This window comes from Microcebus murinus, chromosome 14, assembly GCF_040939455.1.
Source record: "Microcebus murinus isolate Inina chromosome 14, M.murinus_Inina_mat1.0, whole genome shotgun sequence".
NCBI lineage: Eukaryota > Metazoa > Chordata > Mammalia > Primates > Cheirogaleidae > Microcebus > Microcebus murinus.
The window spans coordinates 35,179,202-35,200,992 of record NC_134117.1 but is presented as its reverse complement, the minus strand read 5'-3'; the positions used below and the strand labels follow the sequence as shown (position 1 = coordinate 35,200,992).

General features: G+C 38.9%; 1 protein-coding gene across 6 annotated transcripts in view; it reads left to right on the top strand.

The window, feature by feature from the left end:
* The window catches only part of STAMBPL1 (STAM binding protein like 1), a 51,964-nt gene extending 36,430 nt beyond the window's left edge, over positions 1-15,534 (top strand). For 3 of the 6 annotated variants that reach the window (XM_012765043.2, XM_012765036.3, XM_012765049.2), the window contains exons 5-11: positions 157-252; positions 2,240-2,600; positions 4,024-4,148; positions 5,917-6,054; positions 10,001-10,113; positions 10,977-11,076; positions 11,838-15,530. In XM_012765043.2, the coding sequence (XP_012620497.1) occupies positions 157-252; positions 2,240-2,600; positions 4,024-4,148; positions 5,917-6,054; positions 10,001-10,113; positions 10,977-11,076; positions 11,838-11,894 (990 nt within the window). In that variant the 3' untranslated portion in view covers positions 11,895-15,530. Of the gene's footprint in view, positions 1-156; positions 253-2,239; positions 2,601-4,023; positions 4,149-5,916; positions 6,055-9,391; positions 9,912-10,000; positions 10,114-10,976; positions 11,077-11,837 lie in introns of those variants that run through there. The other 3 variants (XR_012922886.1, XM_076009991.1, XM_076009990.1) reach the window with 3 other exon arrangements.
* Positions 15,535-21,791: the final 6,257 nt, after the last annotated feature.

Below are 21,791 nucleotides of genomic sequence, written 5' to 3'. Positions count from 1 at the left end.
CTAAAAAAGAGAGATTTATTTTTCTGCCATCATCTTTGGTTACTCGATTTGACTTGATTTCTAATACACATACCAGCTGTTTTTCTTTCTCAGCTGATGATCTGAAAGAGTATATTGAAAATCCCACTAATCTATATGTATATATATTTTTAAAAGAAACTGAAGGAGATTGCATTCCCAAGGACAGATGAATTGAAAAAGGACCTTTTAAAGAAATATAACGTAGAATACCAAGAATATTTGCAAAGCAAAGTAAGTTCAGTTGGTACATTTATTTCATGACTGTTTTCTGTGCAAATATTTTGTGAATATCATTTTTATGTGCTGAGTTTCTCAAATGTCATATGCACTTAAATTAAAAAGGAAAGATACAATGATGTGAAACCAATAAAAAAACTTTATGTTTATGTCCAGTTTAAATTAAGCGCTTGGACCAAACACGTGGCATTTCTCTTTCCCTACAACATCTAATAAAGCAATGCATTAGAAAATACATTTCTTACAGTGATTTAAATAGAGCTTTTTGACCAATTCTTGCCCATATGACCTTGAGCCAGATGGCTGTTCTTTGCCAGATGAACAGAAGCAGTAGGAGGTAGGGAGAGCAGTGTATGGTTTCTGATGCCTTGGAAATGTGAATTTGATTCTTAAATATTACAGTCAATATTAGATTGAGATGGAAGAACAGCTAACCATATGGATGAAATGTAAGAGTGAACATGATAATGACGTCTCAGGGACAGAAAGGCCTCGAAAGGAGAATGACCAGTCAGTCTATGGTATACTCAAGTTCAACTTGTGAATTCTTAATTTTTATAGCATTATTACAAGTGTTGCTTTGCTTTTTTCATTCGTTTGTGTTTTATTTGCTTTGGAGGTGGCCGCCTTCTCTGACTCTCACGTCAGTTCAATTTCATCAGCTCCAAAAATGGTCATTGAGCTTCTTGACTTTCTGTGGGCATAACTGGAAGGCTGGTTGGAGTGAGGTGTTTGCACTAAGTGGTAGAGGCAATGTTGAAATTGGACGTTTCCATCAAGTTTGGATATTTAATAATTTGATTTGAAACATGAAAGATAAAAATGATCTTGAAGGTTAAGACAAAGCAGTAGCAAGGGCGAGAAAATCCTCCCTTCCACTCTCAGAAGTGTGCATAATCTTCCTCTTCAGGACCTCATCATCTGTCCACGTTCTGTCTTTGGTGATGCCTGTCACCTCCCATCCACAATAGTGCTCCACATAGACTCTCGGGGGGGGGGGGTAGCGTGGCAGCATCTGTGCCTAGAAGAGGTAAACAGGCATACCAGCATCGCCTGGAAGCTTGTTAGACACGCAGAATCTCAGGCCCCAAGTCCAGACCTGCTGAATCAGAATTTGCAACTGTAACAAGACCCAGGGTGATTCCGGTGTATGTGGAAACGCTGCTGTGAGCTCTGTCCTTCCCCCACACCCACCTTATGGGAGCTCTTAAAATCTAGTTTCTTTCAAAGTCATTTGGAAAACTTATTAAAATTTCATGTTCTCTGACATAATAATGCCTGGATATTTTGTTCCCACTAGGGAGCTTGGGTGACTCCTTTTTAACAAAACTCCTGGTCAGTTCTGGTAGAGATGGTTGGAATATATTTTGAGAACCATGTTCTAGTGATTCCCCCTTCTCCATAGAGTTCCAGCAGAGTATGAGTTACAGAGTTAGATGCAGATGGTTTTAGGGCAGCACGGTCCCATAGAACTTCCTGTGATGGTGGAAATGTTCGATGTGGCACTCCCCAATGTGGTAGCCACAGCCGTATGTGGCTATTGGGTACTTAAGAGTGACTAGTAAGACTGAGAAACTGAATTTCTAATTTTATTTAATTTTAATTAACTTAAGTTGAAGTAACACATGTGGCTACTGGCTGTATTGGAAGTGCTACTATATTGGAAGTGCCGTCTAGAGGTAAGATTTTTTTGTTCCATATGGCCTGCCGGTCAGGCTAAGCAGACAACCCTGACCTTGACTTTCTAGTATTCAGACGTGCAACGGAATGGCAGGATTGTCATGGCCTGTCTCTGGTGAAATATGAGTGAACTGAGAACTGCAGTCTTACTCAGATCAAGGAGCTTTTGCTGTGATGTTGTGTATGTCCAGTATTTCTCTTTTTCTCTGTCTGCTAGAAGATTGAAAATGTCTCATCCCAGTTCAATATTTTTTGCCTTGGAAACTAACCTTTTCTTCTGGCCACCACATTTTTTTTTTAGAACAAGTATAAAGCCGAAATTCTCAAAAAACTAGAGCATCAGAGATTGATAGAGGCAGAAAGGAAGCGGATAGCTCAGATGCGCCAACAGCAGCTGGAATCGGAGCAGTTTCTGTTTTTTGAAGATCAACTCAAGAAGCAAGAGTTAGCCCGAGGTCAGACGCGAAGCCAGGAGACCACAGCGGCGCTGTCGGAGCAGATTGACGGCAGTGCTTTGTCCTGCCTTTCCCCGCACCAGAACAATTCCTTGCTGAATGTACTTGCAGATCAACCTAATAAAAGTGATGCCACCAACTACGCCAGCCACTCTCCTCCTGTGAACAGGGCCTTAACGCCAGCTGCTACCCTGAGTGCTGTTCAGAGTAAGTGACGAAAGTCAGCCATGCAAAACGTGGAGGCTCTTTGGATGGAACCGTACTTCCATAGCATCTGAGTTCTCCTTGTTTCATTATTAATTGTAGTAAGACCCCTACATTATATGGTGTCAGCGATAGAACTAACCTTTCCGTACTCTCTGGCTTTTATTATATAGCCCTAAAATTCAGGAAACATGATTTGCTCTCTATAGACGAGACCCTCTATAATAAATGGGACTGTATTTTGTCATCGAACAGAGATTTTTTTTTTTTTTTTTTTTTTTTTTGAGACAGAGTCTCACTTTGTTGCCCAGGCTAGAGTGAGTGCCGTGGCGTCAGCCTAGCTCACAGCAACCTCAAACTCCTGGGCTCAAGCGATCCTTCTGTCTCAGCCTCCCAAGTAGCTGGGACTACAGGCATGCGCCACCATGCCCGGCTAATTTTTTCTATATATATTAGTTGGCCAATTAGTTTCTTTCTATTTATAGTAGAGACGGGGTCTCGCTCTTGCTCAGGCTGGTTTCGAACTCCTGACCTCGAGCAATCCTCCTGCCTCGGCCTCCCAGAGAGCTAGGACAAACAGAGATTTTAAATGAGAATGCCAATCATTTTTTTCTTCCATGTGTTTTAACTAAGAAAACACATACATCTTAAAGGTAAACACTTACTCTAGAGAGGAAAGATGTTGAGAAAATTGTGTGTCCAGACCTTTGCTCAGCAATAAAATGTTTATACCTACTATATTTAGCATTATCTCTGGACCAACAGGCTCTCAGACACACAGGTAACCTCCAAATAGATTTTGTGTTTCTACAACAATTAGTGCTATTCAGCATTGCTAGATCAGTGCTGGCAAGTTTCTAAAATCAAACAGAATTCTTCCTGACATGTGAGGTGGAATTTTTGTGTTTCCATTTATTTTAAATGAGTTATGGTAGGCAACCATTGCATAAGTTACTTTACTGCTGATTATTTCCAAAAACATGCTTTACTTACTGATCACCAACTTTCATAAAGATATAAGTAACATGTGGCAAACACAATAAAGAATGTTTACCCTATGTCTTATGGGATATGAGATGCATTCTGTATTGCCTATGCATTTAACAGTATGTTATCTTCATACCAAAAGAAAACATACATGTAAAGAATTGATCCAAGGCACAGACATGTAAAAAGTGCTTATACCTTCCCACTTTGTTTATAAATTATTTATATGCAAAATGTAATTTTTTACCTTCCTTCTAGTCAATATTTACTTTTAAGAGTTTTTAAATAAAATATGGAAAGTGGAGCACCTGATCATTTTATTTTTGAAAATTTATGTTTAACTGCAATTGCTTGCCAAAAACAATGCTGAAGGATGGAGACATAAGATGTGATTTTTTTAGCTTTTTTTTTTTCTCTCTCTCTTTTTTTTGTTTCTTAGATTTAGTGGTTGAAGGACTGAGATGTGTAGTTTTACCAAAAGATCTTTGCCACAGATTTCTGCAGCTGGCAGACTCTAATACAGTGAGAGGAATAGAGACCTGTGGAATCCTCTGTGGAAAACTGGTATGGTCTAATTTTAAATCTTCCTGCACAGGATACTTTAAATAGTAGTAGCTTTCTTGTGATAAGCAGAACAGAATAAAAGCATGCTAAGATTTGTAAATATTGTGAAATTAACTTTACATAGAGTAACTTCATAAAACTACTGTGTTATTATTAACGGAATTATTTTTCTAGAAAATGGATTATAAAATTTCAGGGACACTATGAACCCTTATCTTAAAGAATCAATCAAACCAAAATTAAATCTTTGATTAGAAAAATGATATAGACTATGGGTCTTCAGATTTCCCAATTGAGCTAGTTTGCTAAAACAAATTTCCATTGCAATTGTTAGTTTTACATACATTCATACAATTAACTTTCTACCTATTATTACCTGTGGCAGGTATCATCTTGCCATCCTTTCTCAGGCACACTTGGAACAAAAGTAGGGTTTTGTTGTGTTCTTTAGTTTAAGGCAGTAGTTTCAACAAACTAAAGTCTGTAAGCACAGGGAATATTTAATTATGGAAGATATTATCAGAAGTATTTGAGGGAAGACAATGTTGAAACAGAAGGAGAGGAAAGAGATTAGATGCATTCAATTTCCTACCTGCAACAAAGATGAATAATGTTTCTTTGGAAGTGTCCCTGTGTAGTCTGTTTTGGGGATCAGTTTATATTTCTGAGTCCAGGCACATTGTAAGCCCTCAACAGTTAGCTTCGGAATAGCGGTTTAAATGAATAATAGTATGTTTTAGTCAATACACATTCTCCTGCTGTATTCCAGTGTTTTGTCATCACTTTTCCTCCAAGAGAGAGGAAGCCATTGGTGACAGGCAGAACAATGACCATCCACAGGCACCCCCATTGCCCTTCAGGGGGCAGTGTGCAATTGCTGCTTGCTCCTCCTATACTATATTTCATTTCATTAATTGATTCATTCATTATCCATTCACTCCTTCATCAGCAAACATTTACTGATACCTGTATGTGCCAGGCCAGGTGCTGTGCTAGGTGTTGGCATTCACCTACAGCACCTGCAACAGCCAGGGTCCCTGCCACACGAAGCTCACACGATGCTGTAAAGGCCAGCCTGCCTGGGTGAAGACAGAATTTGGGGCACAAACATCTCTTACCTGAGGATCCAAGCACACTTCACAACCCTCTTCTTCCTTTCAACTCTTATCTTTTACCTAAGGGGGGTAATTTGTTTTTCCTTCCTCCTTATCTAATTGTAAATCCAAAATATTATCTTAACTATGGAAGATTCTAGGGAGTCCTCCCAATATTAGATGAAGTTCTTGTCTTGAAGTAAAATTAAATATAACTAGTAAAATAAAAACGAAACCATCAACCTCTACAACCCTAAGAAACACCCTTCAGTAACACCACAACATTAACTAGTTTCTCCCCCTCCAAGTAAACCTGCTCGTTTCTTTCTGACTTTTCCATTGTGTAGATACAATATATCGAGACATTATTTATTAACTAAACTTCCATGGACCAGCCTAGAATGCTAATTCCTATTTATGATATGTTTCTTGTTGCGAAAATGGATTTCAAGCCCCGAACAACTGACTCTCAAACTTTTGGCAAAGAATCTATTTTTACCTTTGGGACTTTGTGTCATGGGGTATGTCTGAGGCTGGGAGCAACACATGCAGGTGGTGGAGGTACTCTCTAGTCTTATAGCAAAACTTTGCTCTTCCTGCTCAGGGTTTGTTTTTCGTTTTTTTTTTTTTTTTCTGTCCGATGCATGTTATTCTTTTTGTTAATTGTTTTTTAGACACATAATGAATTTACTATTACCCACGTAATCGTGCCAAAGCAGTCTGCGGGACCAGACTATTGTGACATGGAGAATGTAGAAGAATTATTCAATGTTCAGGATCAACACGATCTCCTCACTCTGGGATGGATCCATGTATGTTTGACCTTTTGGGTTTCAGTTTCTTTGTATGTGGTGTGCTGTTTTCCTCCTTGAAAAAAAAAATAGGTTAATTTAAATAGCTTTTTTTTTTCAAGTATAATAAAGGTCATCATATTAAAGCATTTTCTTCAAAGTTGGACTATATCTAAATCTGTTGAATCTAGAGAGGGGTATCTTATGCTTTTTTTGTGCCATCCAAAGTTGAAAGAGAGAAAAAGAGTAACATTTGGAAATTAGGTGACTTTTTAGGATGATTTTACATACTCTAGTGTAGGCTGAGTCACATTGTTAACTAATGCAACTAGACAATTATTAATGTTCTCTTTCCTTTTGCTGTGTGACTAAATTAGATTATTTTAAGAAAATTTCTGAAAAAAATTTAAATAGGGTAATGCATGTATTACTAAATAAATAGCCACAGAGTAGGGCAAGGGAATAGGGCCCAAAACATTGGGTTCTAACATCTACCATGCCATCTTAGGAGCAGCAAAGGGCTTACAAGTCAAATAGACATGAGATTAAATCTCAGCTCTGCTACGAATTCACTGTAGGAACATTGGCAAGATATTTAAACAATCTGAGCATCAGTTTTATCATCTATGAAATGGGGATTACAATAAGTGACTACATATGATGTTAAGTATTAAATGAGATAATGTCAGTGTATTTCTTAGCACATTTTTCAGGAACTTGGAAAATCGTAGCTGTTGTGATCGATGATGACACTCTTTCTATCCGTAGTTCAATCCATATGAAGGACATTTTGTCCATTCAGTCACACACAGCTAGAACTAGGGTAATGTCTTAGTCTGTTTTTGCTGCTATAACAAAATACCTGAGACTGGGTAATTTATAAAGAACAGAAACTTCTTCCTTACAGTTCTGGAAGCTGGGAATCGAGATAAAGGCACTGGTACTGATGTCTAGTAAGGGCAGCTCTCTGCTTCCAAGGTGGCTCTTGTCACTTTGTCCTCACATGCTGGAAGGCAGAAGGGCAAGAGAGCCCTTCCTTCAACCTTTCACAAGACTGCCAATATCATTCATAAGGGTGGAGCCATTGTGATTTAATCACCTCCCAAAGGCCACACCTCTTAATACTATTGCATTGGGGATTAAGTTTCAACATGCATATTGGTGGGGATTCCACCATTCAAACCATAGCAGGTAGGGACAAGTTATCCCACTGATATGAAATGCTGGCCAAGAAAATTTCCAGAACACATTCTGGGGACCTCTGAATGCCCCTGAAAAATCATAAGTGATCATTTTGAGTTATACTTGCTTTATAGAGAAGGACTAGCTAGGGGCAGTGCACACACACACACACACACAGTTGCCAAGCATTTCATGTTATGCAATTTAGGAGGATAGAGGAGACTTTAGCCCCAGCTCCACCTGTAGATTACTAGTAAATTACTACTGTGCCCTTAGGCAGGACTCCTAGCCTCCTTGTTTCAAGGTTTCTTAGCTAATGACTGCTTTCTCTCTTAGCTGAATTTGTATGAGCAGTAGACATGATACTAGGTGTAAAAGCCCTTTGAAAAGTATAAACTCCCTTTCAAATGCAAGAAATGATTTATAAGGAAGAGTTTGTAAAACTTTCCCTATGTCTATTTTCTTTACTGAACAGTAAATAATATGCCTTACTGTTTGCTTGGAAATCGCTACATTTTTAAGACATCATTTAACTTAATGTGATTTCTGTTGCAGAAATGCATTTTAAAGCAAAACTGTCCCAAAGAAATTGTGACGTTAAGAATGGCAATCCATTAAATTATACATTTACAGTGACAAGTCAATGTTAGCTTATCTCAAACATTTCCCAAATTAGAAACAAAAGTTTTTCCCTTATGACCTCCTGTGTATATACTGTATGTAAAAATGAAGTTAAGTTGTTGAAAGAATAAATTTGGCATACTTCTAGAATTCTAGGACTTTGCTTTTTGTTTAACTTATTTCACCACATCAAATTGTTGTGGCTTGATGAAAATACAAAAATGTTACATTTCTGAACCTCCATGATTGTAACGACTTCTTGTGATGGTTTTTATTGAGCATAATAATACCAACAAATTCCAGAGCTGACTTTTTATCAGAAATAAATTAGTCATAGGAAACAAAGTCTGAATCAGAATTAGACATGCCTAGATTTGAGTTTAGACTTCTTGGCATGACTAGCTGTATGGACTTCAGCAACTCACTATTCTCCTGCTTATCTCAGTTTCCTTATCTGTAAAATTGGTGTAATAATAGCAATTACCTTGCTGATGTGAGGATTCAGTGATATAGTTCATGGAAAGTGATTAGTTCAGTGCCTGGCACATTATTCAATTGTAATAAATGGCATCTGCCGCTATCGCTAGGAATGTCGTTGTCATCACCATCATCGTCATCATCATCTTCATTTCCATAGAGTGAGGAAATGCGAGCTTATTCTCTCATGGGAGAGCTGTTCTCATTGCAAGGCAGAGTGATTTGTCCATTAGCTAACCTACTTGCTGTCTCCATAGCACTATAGTCCTTTGAACATTTCTTACTTTCTCACCAAGACATAGAATACTCTATGTTACTAGGAGAAGGTGTTCCCTGTCAGATCACAGGCTGTCAGATCCTCCCACTTATACCCTGACTTACAGATTTGCATTTTAAAAGAATAATTTCCCATTCCTCTGTTGATCTAAGTCTTTATAGACCAAGAGTTTTTTTTTTTCCTTGCGGAACATGTATCTTTCTGTAAATAATCAGCTGATTTTACCTTTATTCTATTAAATAAAGTAGAGAAAAGTTTAAAAATCTTGCATTTTTTCAATATACCATACTTTTATATAAAGATATTTAGATACTACTGTGGGCCTATGCCCTTTAGTTAATAATGACAACATTAAAATAATAACAGCAATAATAACAGTTAACAACTTTGATTCCTTTCTGTGTCCTAAGCACTGTTCTAAGAATTTGATATGGACTGTCGCATTTAATCTTCATAACACACCCATGAAGAAAATTATCATTATCCCTACTTTATAAATGGTGAAATGAACAAGAGTAATCTTCGCTGTGCCACATAGCTAGTGAGTGAGTAAGGGAGCCAGGACCCAGAGAGTGTGTGCCAAGGACCTTTGTTTCATGATTAAAATGGTCACATTCCTTTTTCAAGAGTAATTAGGGTTTAATATAATTTTTTAAATCCATATGTATGCTTGTATTTTTCATATGCACATATGAACCTCTGATTTGCCTTGCATAGACACAGGTTTGTATGTCACCAGGTACTTGGAAGATTGTTTTTAATTTATAATCTCCCCTTCTTTCTTACCATGTGAATATTTAGTTGCTGTGCAAGGTGAACCCCAAGTACCTTCAACAACTTGGAGACTCCTGTTCTCCCATTTATAGAAAATCGCAGTCTACAAAAGGATACACAGCAACATGTGGTATATGCAGTGAAAACTTTCTTTTCATGTTCATGGTATTGTACATAAGTGTCTCTGGTCCGAGGTTTCCAGTCACAGCTCTGCTCCCCACCAGCTATGTGACCACAGGCAGATTACTTAACCTCCCTTAATTTTGAGATACTTGCATATAAAATCAACATAATAAAATAAGGGTCTTATAGATGAGTTGTGATAACTATGTAAGAATCTATCTAAAGCCCCTGGCAAATTAATTTCCAGCTCTTTCTTTCCCAATAATAAGAAGGTACACTAAGACTCCCAGGAGCCTTATCTCAAAGTTATAGTTATTCCAAAAAAAAAAAAAAGTAAATAATAGGAATGTACAAAGGAAAGGGTAATACTAGCCAAATACTTTTTAAAATTCTTGTTTGGTTAATGATAGTAAAAAAAAGAAAACAGTGAATTAAATAGAACTTTCTCTTAGAATGGACTGTGGCCTTGGCTAAGGCTAGGGCTAGTAAAATTGTCCTTTTTTCTTTTCATAGACACATCCCACCCAAACTGCATTCTTATCCAGCGTTGATCTTCATACTCACTGTTCCTATCAGCTCATGTTGCCAGAGGCTATTGCCATTGTTTGTTCACCAAAGCATAAAGAGTAAGTGTAACTTTTGGAAGGCTTTGTCTGGGGCTGCTGGGTTCCCATGCGTCCAGACACCAGGCTGTGGCACTTGTAGGCAAGCGCACACGACACCCTTGGAAAAAGACATGGCGGGCGTTAGCTGCCGTAGCTCTGCAGTCTTATGCTTTTTAAGGTCCTGTCCGTGGCACAATTACTGGTTTTCTTTCTTCAGTTAGCGTGACCATGAAGTGCATCACATTTAAAAGGGATGTTATCCCAGTTTGCCATTTGAGATCTTAGTTCTACCGTATTATGTACTATTGTAAGAATTTCCCAGCCTTAATTACCTATAGAACCTTTGTAGTTTTGGGAGACAATGCTTATCTAGAGTAGTTACAAGCATAGGAATCCCGGGTCCACCATCAAGTGGCATGTTTGGCAGGATACCCAACCACTGCCAGCCTCAGCTGCTTCATCCCTACTACTCTCCCTTCGTGGACTGATGCAGAGATGAAATAAGATAGAAGTCGAGGTAAAGTGCTTAGCATAGTGCCTGGTGCCACAGCAAGCACTTAATAAATATTTGCTGTTGCTATAACGTTTTGATGTTATTAGAAAAGTTAGAAATATCTGCCCCGTGCAATTTCCTCCTGTGGGACCCTGGCCTTTCCTCTGGGGTCTCACACAACAGCTCACCTGCCTGTCCCCATTACAATTTCTCTCCTGTATGCCGCTCATCTTAGGATTGGTTAAAAAAAAAATCACTGTGGAATTCCTAGTTTTGTGGTTTCTGCATCCCATTTGAGGGGTATGTACACTTGTGCCATTCAAATAAAGCATCTGGAAAGCCCACCTGATCTTTACCTTTTTTTATACCTTTTTTTCACCCTAACATTTAGCACTGGCGTCTTCCGACTCACCAATGCTGGCATGCTGGAAGTTTCTGCATGTAAAAAGAAGGGCTTTCACCCACACACCAAGGAGCCCAGGCCATTTAGTGTGAGTACATCTTGTTGGTCACTTTGGCAGCTATTTTTTTTTTTTTTTTTTTTTTTGGCTGCCCCTTGCCCTGTTTTTAAGGAGAGAAGTAGTAGCAGTCTGATATGGGATAAAACACTGTACTGCTTAATTTGGAGTTTTATCTCAAAATTAATCAATCTTTGTGTTTAAGAAACTTAGAAATTAAGAAATGTATGACTTCTCATCAATATTATTTTATTTACAAGGAAATTTCAGTATTTCTGTAGCCAAGTTGATAATTGTACAAAGTTACTTTTGCATTTATGTATTTGTATGATGATTAAAAAAAAGTTTTCTTCAAAGTCCAAATAAGCAACCAATATTAGGGAAAACGATATTAAATGTTGCATGAAATGATATTAAATGATGATATGGCCAAATGAGTGTCTTCAGAACAATTCAACAAAGAATATAATTATACTTATTGATCAGCTTTGTATAGTTCAAAACAAATATTTAACTACATGTTTTTTTTTTCTAACTTTGCTTGGAGGTTCTGTGGCTATAACATCAGAGAAACATTACTTTGAAGTTAGAATTTATTTAAAAGGAAAATTACTTGGCAGCCAGTGTAAAATAGTTTCTTATTGTCGAAAATGAATGAATGTGATTACATTTGTTCTCACTGGAAATATTTTAAAAATTAGAAACAATTTTAAATTAAGAAACCTATGCTCCCTACCTAAAGAAAATCATATGTTGAACATTATGATGTAAAACCCAATTTTTTTCTTTCCTAGATATGCAAACACGTGTTGGTAAAAGACATAAAAATAATTGTGTTGGATCTGAGGTGATATGTTCCAAATACAAGCACCATCAACACCAGACACCTGCTCATGGACATGTGGTTGCCGGATTTTCTTAAGATGTTTCCAGAAATGACTGATATTTTATATTTATACATTTTAGATCAGAAAGTTTGATATTTATTGCTCTTGCACATTTTGCAGTTGTTTTTTTTTGGGGGGGAGGGTTGCTCTGTGTCAAGAGAGATTACATTGTGTTAAATCAATACCTATTAATGTGCTATGACCAGATAATAAATTGTGCTGCAAAAAAATGTGTCTGGTATTTATAGAGGTCTCTGCATATATTTTTAGAGTTATAGACATTGTGCTGTATTTTTTTGTTTATATAAAATGTAATTCCAAATAAGAAATACTGCATATGTGTAGTCTCCAAGCAGGCCATCTATTTCTGTGCCTCTCCCCGTGGTAGATGGTGAGCAGTTTCTATGTGTGAGAAGAAACATGGCTGCAGTTGGAAGAGCTCATTCTCTGTGTTCAGCGTCATCAAATCCCAGTCTCAGAGAGATATGTCTACAGTGAATCACAGTGTATGATACCAGAACAACAGGCTTCTACTCAGGGATCAGGTGCCAGAGGGCCTTGGATGGCAAGACCATTCATGAGCTTGAATTAGAAGACTAAAAGCAGACTAGCTTGAGAGCGGAATAAAAAAAGGCTCAGATAAAAGTAGAAAGCTTGTCACTGTGAATGTCAATAGGGGTGACAAGGAGAAGAAATGAGGCACAGGAGATAACTGATTAATTCATTGCCAAAAAGAATAAATGAAAAAAAATAATTTGGAAAGAGCACTTATAATGAAAGGTATCTGTATATACATTAATACACAGAGAATAGGAATAAAATAAGTTATACGTTTGAAACTGAACAGGGTGACATAAATAGAGTGTTGTGGTATTAGTAAGACTTGGAATGGCTTTTGTGACTGGCACCTGGATAATAAAAAGCATTTACCTGGATCAAAAGATAACAGATTACATAGAAGGAATAAGAGACTTAGGAAGTCTGACAGCAAGTTGAATTGGTAGGAAAAACCTGAGGATGGAAACATTGTGGAGAGAATTTATCTGCAAATATAAGGAAGGAAGAATGGAAGTGATATTGTTGAGTACTTGAGGATATGTAAATATTCTTCAGGACACTGAAGATGGGTTCTCAGGCACAACCTTAATCTTGGCAGAAATTGCTCCAGGCACCTCAGGAAATCCTGAACTGGCCGCCCTTATCCTATCAACAGCCTCCTGATCACTTCTTAGTCTCCTTCTCACCTTTTAGGGTCTTACCTTCCTCTAGTCTAGCTTTCTTCTCTTTTCTTTTCAACTTTTAAGTTTTCTTTGCCAGCCATCTCTCCCTGGATCTCCAGGTGGTTTCTACCTGACTGGTCAAACTAATCCTATCCAACCTTGTCTCTGCCCAATGTCTTGTACGCCAGCCACAGCTTTGCAGACTTGACTATCCTCCTGGCATTGTATCTGAGTTGCCTAAACATCCTGTTTGCATGTACTGACATCCACTTCTTAGTGCAATGATTTCTATATTCCAAAGAGTGGTATTCCCTGTATTCTGTGCTTGGGCAGCTTAACATTCCTCCCCACTTGTCTATTCCCCAATATTGGTGTCATGGCACCCAAATTCAGTTTCAGTTCTCATTCCTGAAGAACCTGCTATGGGAAGGCCAGTGGCTTGTTTCTGTTTTACGGCAGCTTGTAGCCTTGGAAAATTCGGGTCTCAGACCTCAGAAGTAGAGCTTGGCTTACCCTGTACATGGAGACTTTAGTCTGCAGCCACCACTGGCTCAGGGCAGGTTAATTCTGCAAGGCTGGCTCTTCAGACAACCCAGTCTTTCCTGAGTGGCGCTGTCCTTGATTTCTTAGCACTTAAAGACACCATGATATTCTGATATAGTTGATCAAAGGAATAGATTACATACTTTATTCAAGTAAAAATAACTGTTAGGACAATGGCTAGTTGAGGAGTGAATGATATCCTCTGTATAGAATTGAAAGAGACATTAATAGACCAAGAGGATGTAAAATGAGAGTTTGATGAAAAAGCTATGGATATTGAATGGTGCCTGGAGATAGAAAAGACTCAGTGGAAAGCCAGGAACACTTAACTTCTTAGATTTCCAGAGAGTGTAGAAAGAGAAGCAATGAGTATGCAAAACCCATTAAATCCCTCCTCAATAGCAAATGAGAAGAGAACTCATTTTTCACTAAAAAGGTATATTATATAACCTAAGCGAAAGCAGCATTCTTGGTACTTTCATTTCCTTGCAAAGAGAGGGAAAACCGCAGGCTTGAGGTAAAGTTTGAAAGGTTGTTTTTGAAAGAGAAGTAGTTTTCTTATTGCCAAGTATTAACCAAATTAACCAGATTTCCCAGGAGGGCCTTGCCACGGGGCTGGACTCTTGGAGGCTGCAAACCAGTGACCTAAGCTTGCTGGCAGAATGAGCCCCCGAGGCTGTGTATGAAAGAAGAACCAACAGAAACATGGCCACATCGTTGAGGAACCGACTGGCCAGGAAGTGGAGCCCACACTAGCCAACCTGGAGGCCCACACCAGTACACGCATGCGCACGACCACCAGCGTGTTTGCATAAGCTGCCCTTGGAAGACCTCAGTCACTGCCGGCAGCGCCGTTCCCTCTTGCGAATGTGCATCAGTTCCAGAACGGCATTTACCCCTTCTTTGCCTCCCAAGGCAAAGATGGTTCCTTATTTCTTTTCAGATTTGTGTTTCTATAGAAAAATGAACCAATTAAGCCTGAGCTTTCTTTGATTTTTAATGCTTATCTGTCTGTATACAGTGCATGGCACCAATCAGGCACACGTCAGGGCTGAATTGTGTCCCCCTTCCCAAATTCATATAGTGAGGTCCTTAACCCCCAGTACTGCAGAACATGACTGTATTTGGAGATAGCATCTTTAAAAAGGTAGTTAAGTCAAAGTGAGGCCACTAGAGCAGACACTAATCCATTATGACTGGTGTCCTTATACTTAAAGATTAAGAAAGGCGCACACAGAAGGAAGAACGTCCAGAAAGACAGGGAAGACTACCACCTGCCAGCCAGAGAGGGACGGGAGAAACCCACCCTGCCAAGACCTTTCTTTATCTCACACTTCTAGCCTCCAGAACTGAGAGAAAATAAATTTCTGTTGTTTAAGCCACACCCAGTCTGTGATATTTTGTTATGGCAGCCCTGGCAAACTAATCCAGCACTTGATAAATATTTGCTAAAGTTGTTTGCTTTCTTCTTTCTGACAGACTGAATTGGAAGTGGCTTTCTCTGTTGTGCAGGGCAGAAATCATTCTCCTCTCTGTAGACCTTGTCGATCGGAGAAGAGCAAAGCAGAACGTTTGTGGATTATTTTCTGCCACTGAAATTTCTTTTTAGCAGGATTTTGCTTGTGGAAAATGGACATTTTATTTGAGGACACATCCTAGAATTTGGTTGTTTAGTTTTCTTCCAATTCATTCCATGTTACCACAGCATCTATGTGGAGACTCCATAATTGCAACGCTTTGACCTTAGACTGAGGTTTTTGTTGCAAAACCAGCTGAAGTGGTCCCAAATGTGGAAAGCAGATGTTTCTCTTCTGGCATATCTTGCAGAATTATCTGGCAAGAAAGTGTTTTCTGTGAAGAGAATGCTTGAGAAGTGTCATGTATTTGGCAAGGATTCAGAAAGAAAGGTAAACTTTCAGCTTGTTCTTCTTACAATAATTTGGTTTGTTATTTATTGTAAAGACAACTAAGTTGTGAAGAACTTTTCCATTCCTTTAAAAAACTTGTTTCCTTTTCTACTATGTTGACTCTTCATGAGGCAAGAATATATTTTCCTTGGGGATAGCTGACAAAAACATTATTCAGTGGCTTCTAGAGATTCATCAAAAGATGTCTAAGAAAATATTTTTTCTCTTTTTTTGAACTATCAAAAAGTATATATTAGTTTGAGCTGCTATAACAAAAATACTATAATAAACTAGATGGATTAAACCAAGGGTCCCCAACCTATGGTGAGCTGTATAATTATTTCATTATATATTACAATGTAATAATAATAATAATAGAAATAAAGTGCACAATAAATATAATGCACTTAAATCATCCTGAAACCATCCCCCCTCCCCGGTCCATGGAAAAATTGTCTTTCATGAAAATGGTCCCGGTGCTGAAAAGGCTGGGGACCTCTGGTAAACAACAAAACATTAAGTCTTACAGTTTGGGTGGCTGGAAATCCAAGGACAGGGTGCCGGTGTGGTCAGGTTCTTGATGAGGGCTCTCTTCCTGATTTGCAGACAGCCACCTTCTGGCCCTGTCCTCACACAGGGGAGAGAGAAATCATCTCTCTCACGTGTCAACTCGTAAGGGCACTAATCCTGTTATGAGGGCTTCACCCTCATGACCTACTTATCTCCTAAAGGCCCTACCTCCAAAGACCATCACATCGAAGATAACTAGACCACAAGACATTCTAAAACCAAATGAAAATAATTAGATTCTTTTTCTCCATCAGGGGGGATTTCCATACCTCTGTATCAGGCAAACAAGAGTTGGCAATGAAAAACTAGAACTGTGTACTTGAATGAATCACTAGCTGGCTGGGTTCTGGATGTACCAATGGAATGTGTGGTGAATTCATATTCTTGAGTATGAAGAGGATGTTTAAAAATTCTTCCCTGCATCTTTTTTCCAGGAGAAAAAGCATTTATAGATTGCTCAAACAAGCAAGCTCTGTTATATTTCCTCCTAATATAAAAGCTGATAAACAAGGAAAGCAGAACAGCTAGAGGATGTGTGCTGTATTCTTGACTTTGGGAAAGGCCATGGGCAAATTATAAATTATATCACTTCTTGGGAATTTAGTTTCTTCATCTATGGAAATGAGGTGTGTGAATGAACTGATTTAGCAGGCTTCTTTCCACAGTAAAATTTTATGCATATTGAAGTTCTTTCCAAGGCAATATATTATTTTTTATTTTTAAAAAAATAATTTATTGAAGCAAAATTCACGTAACATAAAATTAACCATCTTCAAGTAAAAAACTCAGTGGCATTTAATATATTCACAATGTCATGCAACCACCCCTCTGTCTAGTTCCAAAACAGTTCCATCACCCCAGTGTAAAACCCCTTCCCCATTAAGCAGTTTCTCTCCTCCCTATCCTACCCCCACCTCCTAGCAACTGCCAGTCTGCAGTCTGTCTGGATTCATCTATTTGGGGTATTTCATATAAATGGAGTCAAACAATATGTGAACTATTGTGTCTGGCTTCTTTCACTTAGCATGTCATTCTGAAGGTTCATCCACCTTGTAGCATGTACCAGTACTCTAGTCCTCTTTAGGGCTAACACTCCATTGTGTGTGTGTACCACATTGTGTTTATTCTCTCATCCATTGATGGACATTTGGGCTGTTTCCACCTTTTGACTATTGCGAATTGTAGTGCCATAAACATGCATACACATGCATGTGTGTGTGCTTATTTGAGTACCTGAGTTCAGTTCGTTTGGATATATGCCTAGAAATGGAATTGCAGGGTCATATGGTAACTCTATGCTTAGCTTTTTTTCTGTTTTCCATGGCAGTTATACCATTTTACAATCTCAACAGGAAGGTACAAGTTCTCTGATTTCTCCCCATCCTATTATAGTCATCCTAGTAGATATGAAGTATTAGTAGTATCTCACTGTGCCTTTGACAGAGCAATATGTGATTAGTTTAATTCCTCTAAGGTCAAATTTTAATAATAAAATAGAGTTGATGATGAAGATGTCTGAGACTTTGAGAACTCACTCACTTGGATCCCACTGTTAGTTCTGTAGGACACTTGTCCCAGGTCTTTATCAAGCTCACTGGAAGGAGAATTTGATCTTATCAAGGATGGTCAAGCCAACTCTTTCGGCTGGGTAGGATTAGACATACAGAAGAGAGACCGATGAGAGCTACCAGGAATAGCTCTTTAATAACACACTGCTTTTCAGGTACAGTGAACACCGTCCTGGTGACAGGTACACTGAAATCCCTGACTTCAGCATTATGCAATGTACCCATGTGACAAAAACCATGTCTATCACCTTAATATTTTGAAATTTAAAAAAATAATAAAATACTGCTTTTGCTTTCCAGCAAAGTCAATGATTTATGCATTTACAAGGAAGAACACTACATTGACACATCCATCTGAAATCACAAATTTTTTTTTGAGAACACAATTACTAATTCTAAATTGGAAGAATGGAATTCACTTGTTTAATATATTTTTGCCTGAGTAGATAATGCCATTTTTTTAAAGGAAGGAATAAAGTTAAATGATTTTAGGCCATTTCTTAGGGAGTTTCAGGTTTTAGCATATGCAGAGAGATCTAAAGAAGGGAAAGAATAACTGGTTCAATGAAAGGAGAGAAGAGTAAGGCCCAAAACTAAATGTGGAGGGAGAGACAGAAAAGGCAAGAGCTAGGAAAAATATGAAAAGAACATCTTTTGATTTGCTGTGTCCACAGTTCCACATATTTTTCTCCAAGGATAGGAGGACACCTAAGCTTTAGGCCTCTGAAAAACTGTCAATAACCACACTATGAGGGTGGCTGTTCCATCATCAGTTTTCCTTGGAGATAGCACATGTTGCCAACCCAATCAGGCAAATATTGGGTTTATGTTCCCTCAGCCCTTCAGGGGCATGAAGGTGCTACAAGGAGAAAATTCTGAAATAGCTGTAGCCTCCATGAATAAATTAGAGTGAGAGGTGGTGTGGTTTGGATGTTCGTTTTCCAGATATGAGATGAAGAATTTAATTAACCTGGGAGATGAAATGCTCAGGACGGGCAAATGATTCAGAGAGATCAAATTTCTCATTCAGCATTGCCCTCATTGCTCGTCATTGGTGTCTGATTTCAAGACACACATTTCATAGAGAAAAGGTTATAAATCTTACTTTGGAAAATTGTAGCCAAGTCATAATTAAATTCTGAAGTGTACAGGTGGTCCAGTTCTTTGGGGTACTCCTTTCAGTTCTGTCTGCATGGCACACTCTCCTGTCTCTGGGTCTTTTCTTGAAACACATCTAAGGCACACCCTACTTCCCTTCCCTAATCTCGATCCCTCAACTGCCCCATCTTTTTTCTTGGCCTACTCAACTCTTATTTTTTAGCCTCTGCATAAGCACTATCTTCCCAGGGAGGCAGCCTCTGCTGAGCTCTTGGCTGGAAGAGCCATACCCCAAATATCTCTTCTTTCGTAATCCATACAGTGTGCCCTGTCTACTTGTTTAATGCCATCTTCCTCACTCTACTGTTCCATCCAGGCAGAACCTTGCTTTGTTCTTTTGGTTTCTGTTACACTTCTTTCTTGTCCTAGCTTATAGTGCTCTGCAAACATCACTCTAATTGGTTCAGTTCTCCCAGAAATAAACATGACTTAAACATGTGGCTTTTATACTCTGAAAAAAGAAAAACCTCACTTGCAGCAGTGGTTTCTGGTGGGACTGGGAGTGTGCATTGGCCCAGACAGCCTGCTTCCTCACTACCACCAGAGATTCTTCTCCCAGCTGGTCTGTGTTGGAAATTCTACCAAAGAGAATTTCCTGGCTGCACAAATGATACCAAATGACAACAGAGAAATTTTTTTAAAAGCCTCTTCCCATGCATCTGCTCACAGCAAAGGCTGCGTGATGTGAATTAATGTCATTTGAAAGCCATGTTGTCCCTGGGGGTTGCAAAAGCCTGGGAAAAATAGAGGTCATAGAAGAAGGGTGTGTTCTTCCTTTCAGGGTCTAGTTTGCCATTATTAGAGGAGAGAATAGGATTCAGAAGCCTGTCAAACATATATGTTGCTGGTTTCATCTCCCCGGCAGAGAAATTGGAGACTCACTCATGTGAAGCTCCTCAAGGAGACTGCCAAGGCACTCTGCCTCTCAGATAACTGGCATCTTGGGGACCCAGGGGACGGATTAATGACCCATGACTGAGAGGAGGGGCCTTAGGCTTTCAGGCGGGGTGACTCACAGGAAGGAACATTTCACTCATGCACATTCGGTGGGTGGTTCTGTTTTGGCTGATTTTTGCCTGGGGGCATGCCTGTATTTTTGAGCTGTTCCCAGCACCCATTCCTTTACCAGAGAGCTCGCGCCCTCTGGTGGTCAGTGTGAAGTACAACAGTACAACAGACCTGTTTTATTTCAAGCAAGCCCTGTAGTCATGGACCCCAAAGGTTGGTGATTTTTGCCTAAAGTGGTGAAAGTGGTCTGATGGTAAGTATCTGTACACTAATCCTTAAGTGTAAGCCTAGTGTCTGTGGAGCTTCCGTGCCTGGTAAGCGTGAATTTTCAGCTGAAAAATTTCACTCAATCGTATCATGGTGTTTCTCAAATTTTAATGTGCATAAAAATCACCAGGGAAATCTGATTAAATCTCAGATTCCTGCCCTCAGCCCCAGAGGTTCTAGTTCAGCAGGCATTGGATATGACCCAGGACTCTGTCCATTTAAAATGAGCCCTGCATGAGGCTGGCCTGTTCTTTGAGAAAAGCTGGTGTAATTGCTAAGAGCGTGGGCTGGAGCCAAGCTCAAACAGTAGCAAGCTGATACCCCCTCTGCCAGCAGCGTGGCATTGGGTAATATTCCTTAGCCACTCGTGACCTCACCATCAGTAAAAAGGCGGTAACAACACCAAATCCATGGGTCTACTGTAGGAGAAAATGAGATCCTAATATGGAGAGCTTGGTACAGGGTCTGGTCATGGCAGGCACCCACTACGTGCCAGCTCTTGCTGTTTGTAGCATGAGTCTGAATTATCCACAGTACAGGCCAGACAAGCTAGGAAAGCTCAGGTTTTCTGGACCAAACAGGCACTAAATCCTGGGCCCCACAGTCTCCACAGTGAGGTGCTACCACAGAGCCCCTCAATCCTCAGGACAGCCAGTGGCTGCCGAGCCCCTCGCTGTTTCCACACAAGGCTGCAGAGCCTGCTAACCAGCCTGGGCAGAAAAACGCTGTGACTCTACGACCCTCACAGACAGGGAAGATATCTTTTTAACATCTTTGTACCTGCAAGGCCAGATGGGCAATGGAACAGTTGAAGTTGGTCACTCCACCACATAATTGCACTTCTGGAGCAACCTCTGCTCCTCATCTATAAAGTGGGCTGATAATACTATTTTCTCCATAGAGTTCCCAGGAACAAATGAGAGACAATGTGTATAAAACCCTTCATTTGATGATTGACACTAGAAATTCTTGGAACCTATTGTTATCTTTCCCGTTTCTTCTGGTGTGAATACATCTACAGTGTCCCTTTCAAAGACAGACATGGATCAGGAAAAGAGAAACAGATGGTATAGGTATGTAGTAAGATTTTAAAGCAATATTTCTCAATGTTTTAAAATATCCATGTTTCCCATAATAAATTTAAAAGTCATGCCTTCTTATATACATATACAAGTTTAATATATAGCATATATATTAAAAGTAATACTTTGTATATTAAAAGTCACACACATATATATGTATATACATATATCGACACGAGAAATGTGTGTATGTGACTTTTAATATACAAAATATGACTCAAGATATATAGTTGTTTATATATATGTATGTGTGTGTATATATATATATGTGTGTGTGTGTGTGTATATATATATATATATATATATATATATATATATATATATATATTTGTTATTTTTGTTTTCACCATGAGGCTACCAGTACTGGAGTTATAAGTTTAAAGCAATGTGATCACTTTGCAAGTTATGAAGCAGTGTGGATTAACGCGTTGATACACTTTAATCCATGTTAATTTTTCATGCATTCTCAGAAGATTCCTCTGGCTTACAGAACTTAAGTGGAGCTTCCCCCATGAATGTCGTGATTCTGTCCTTTGCC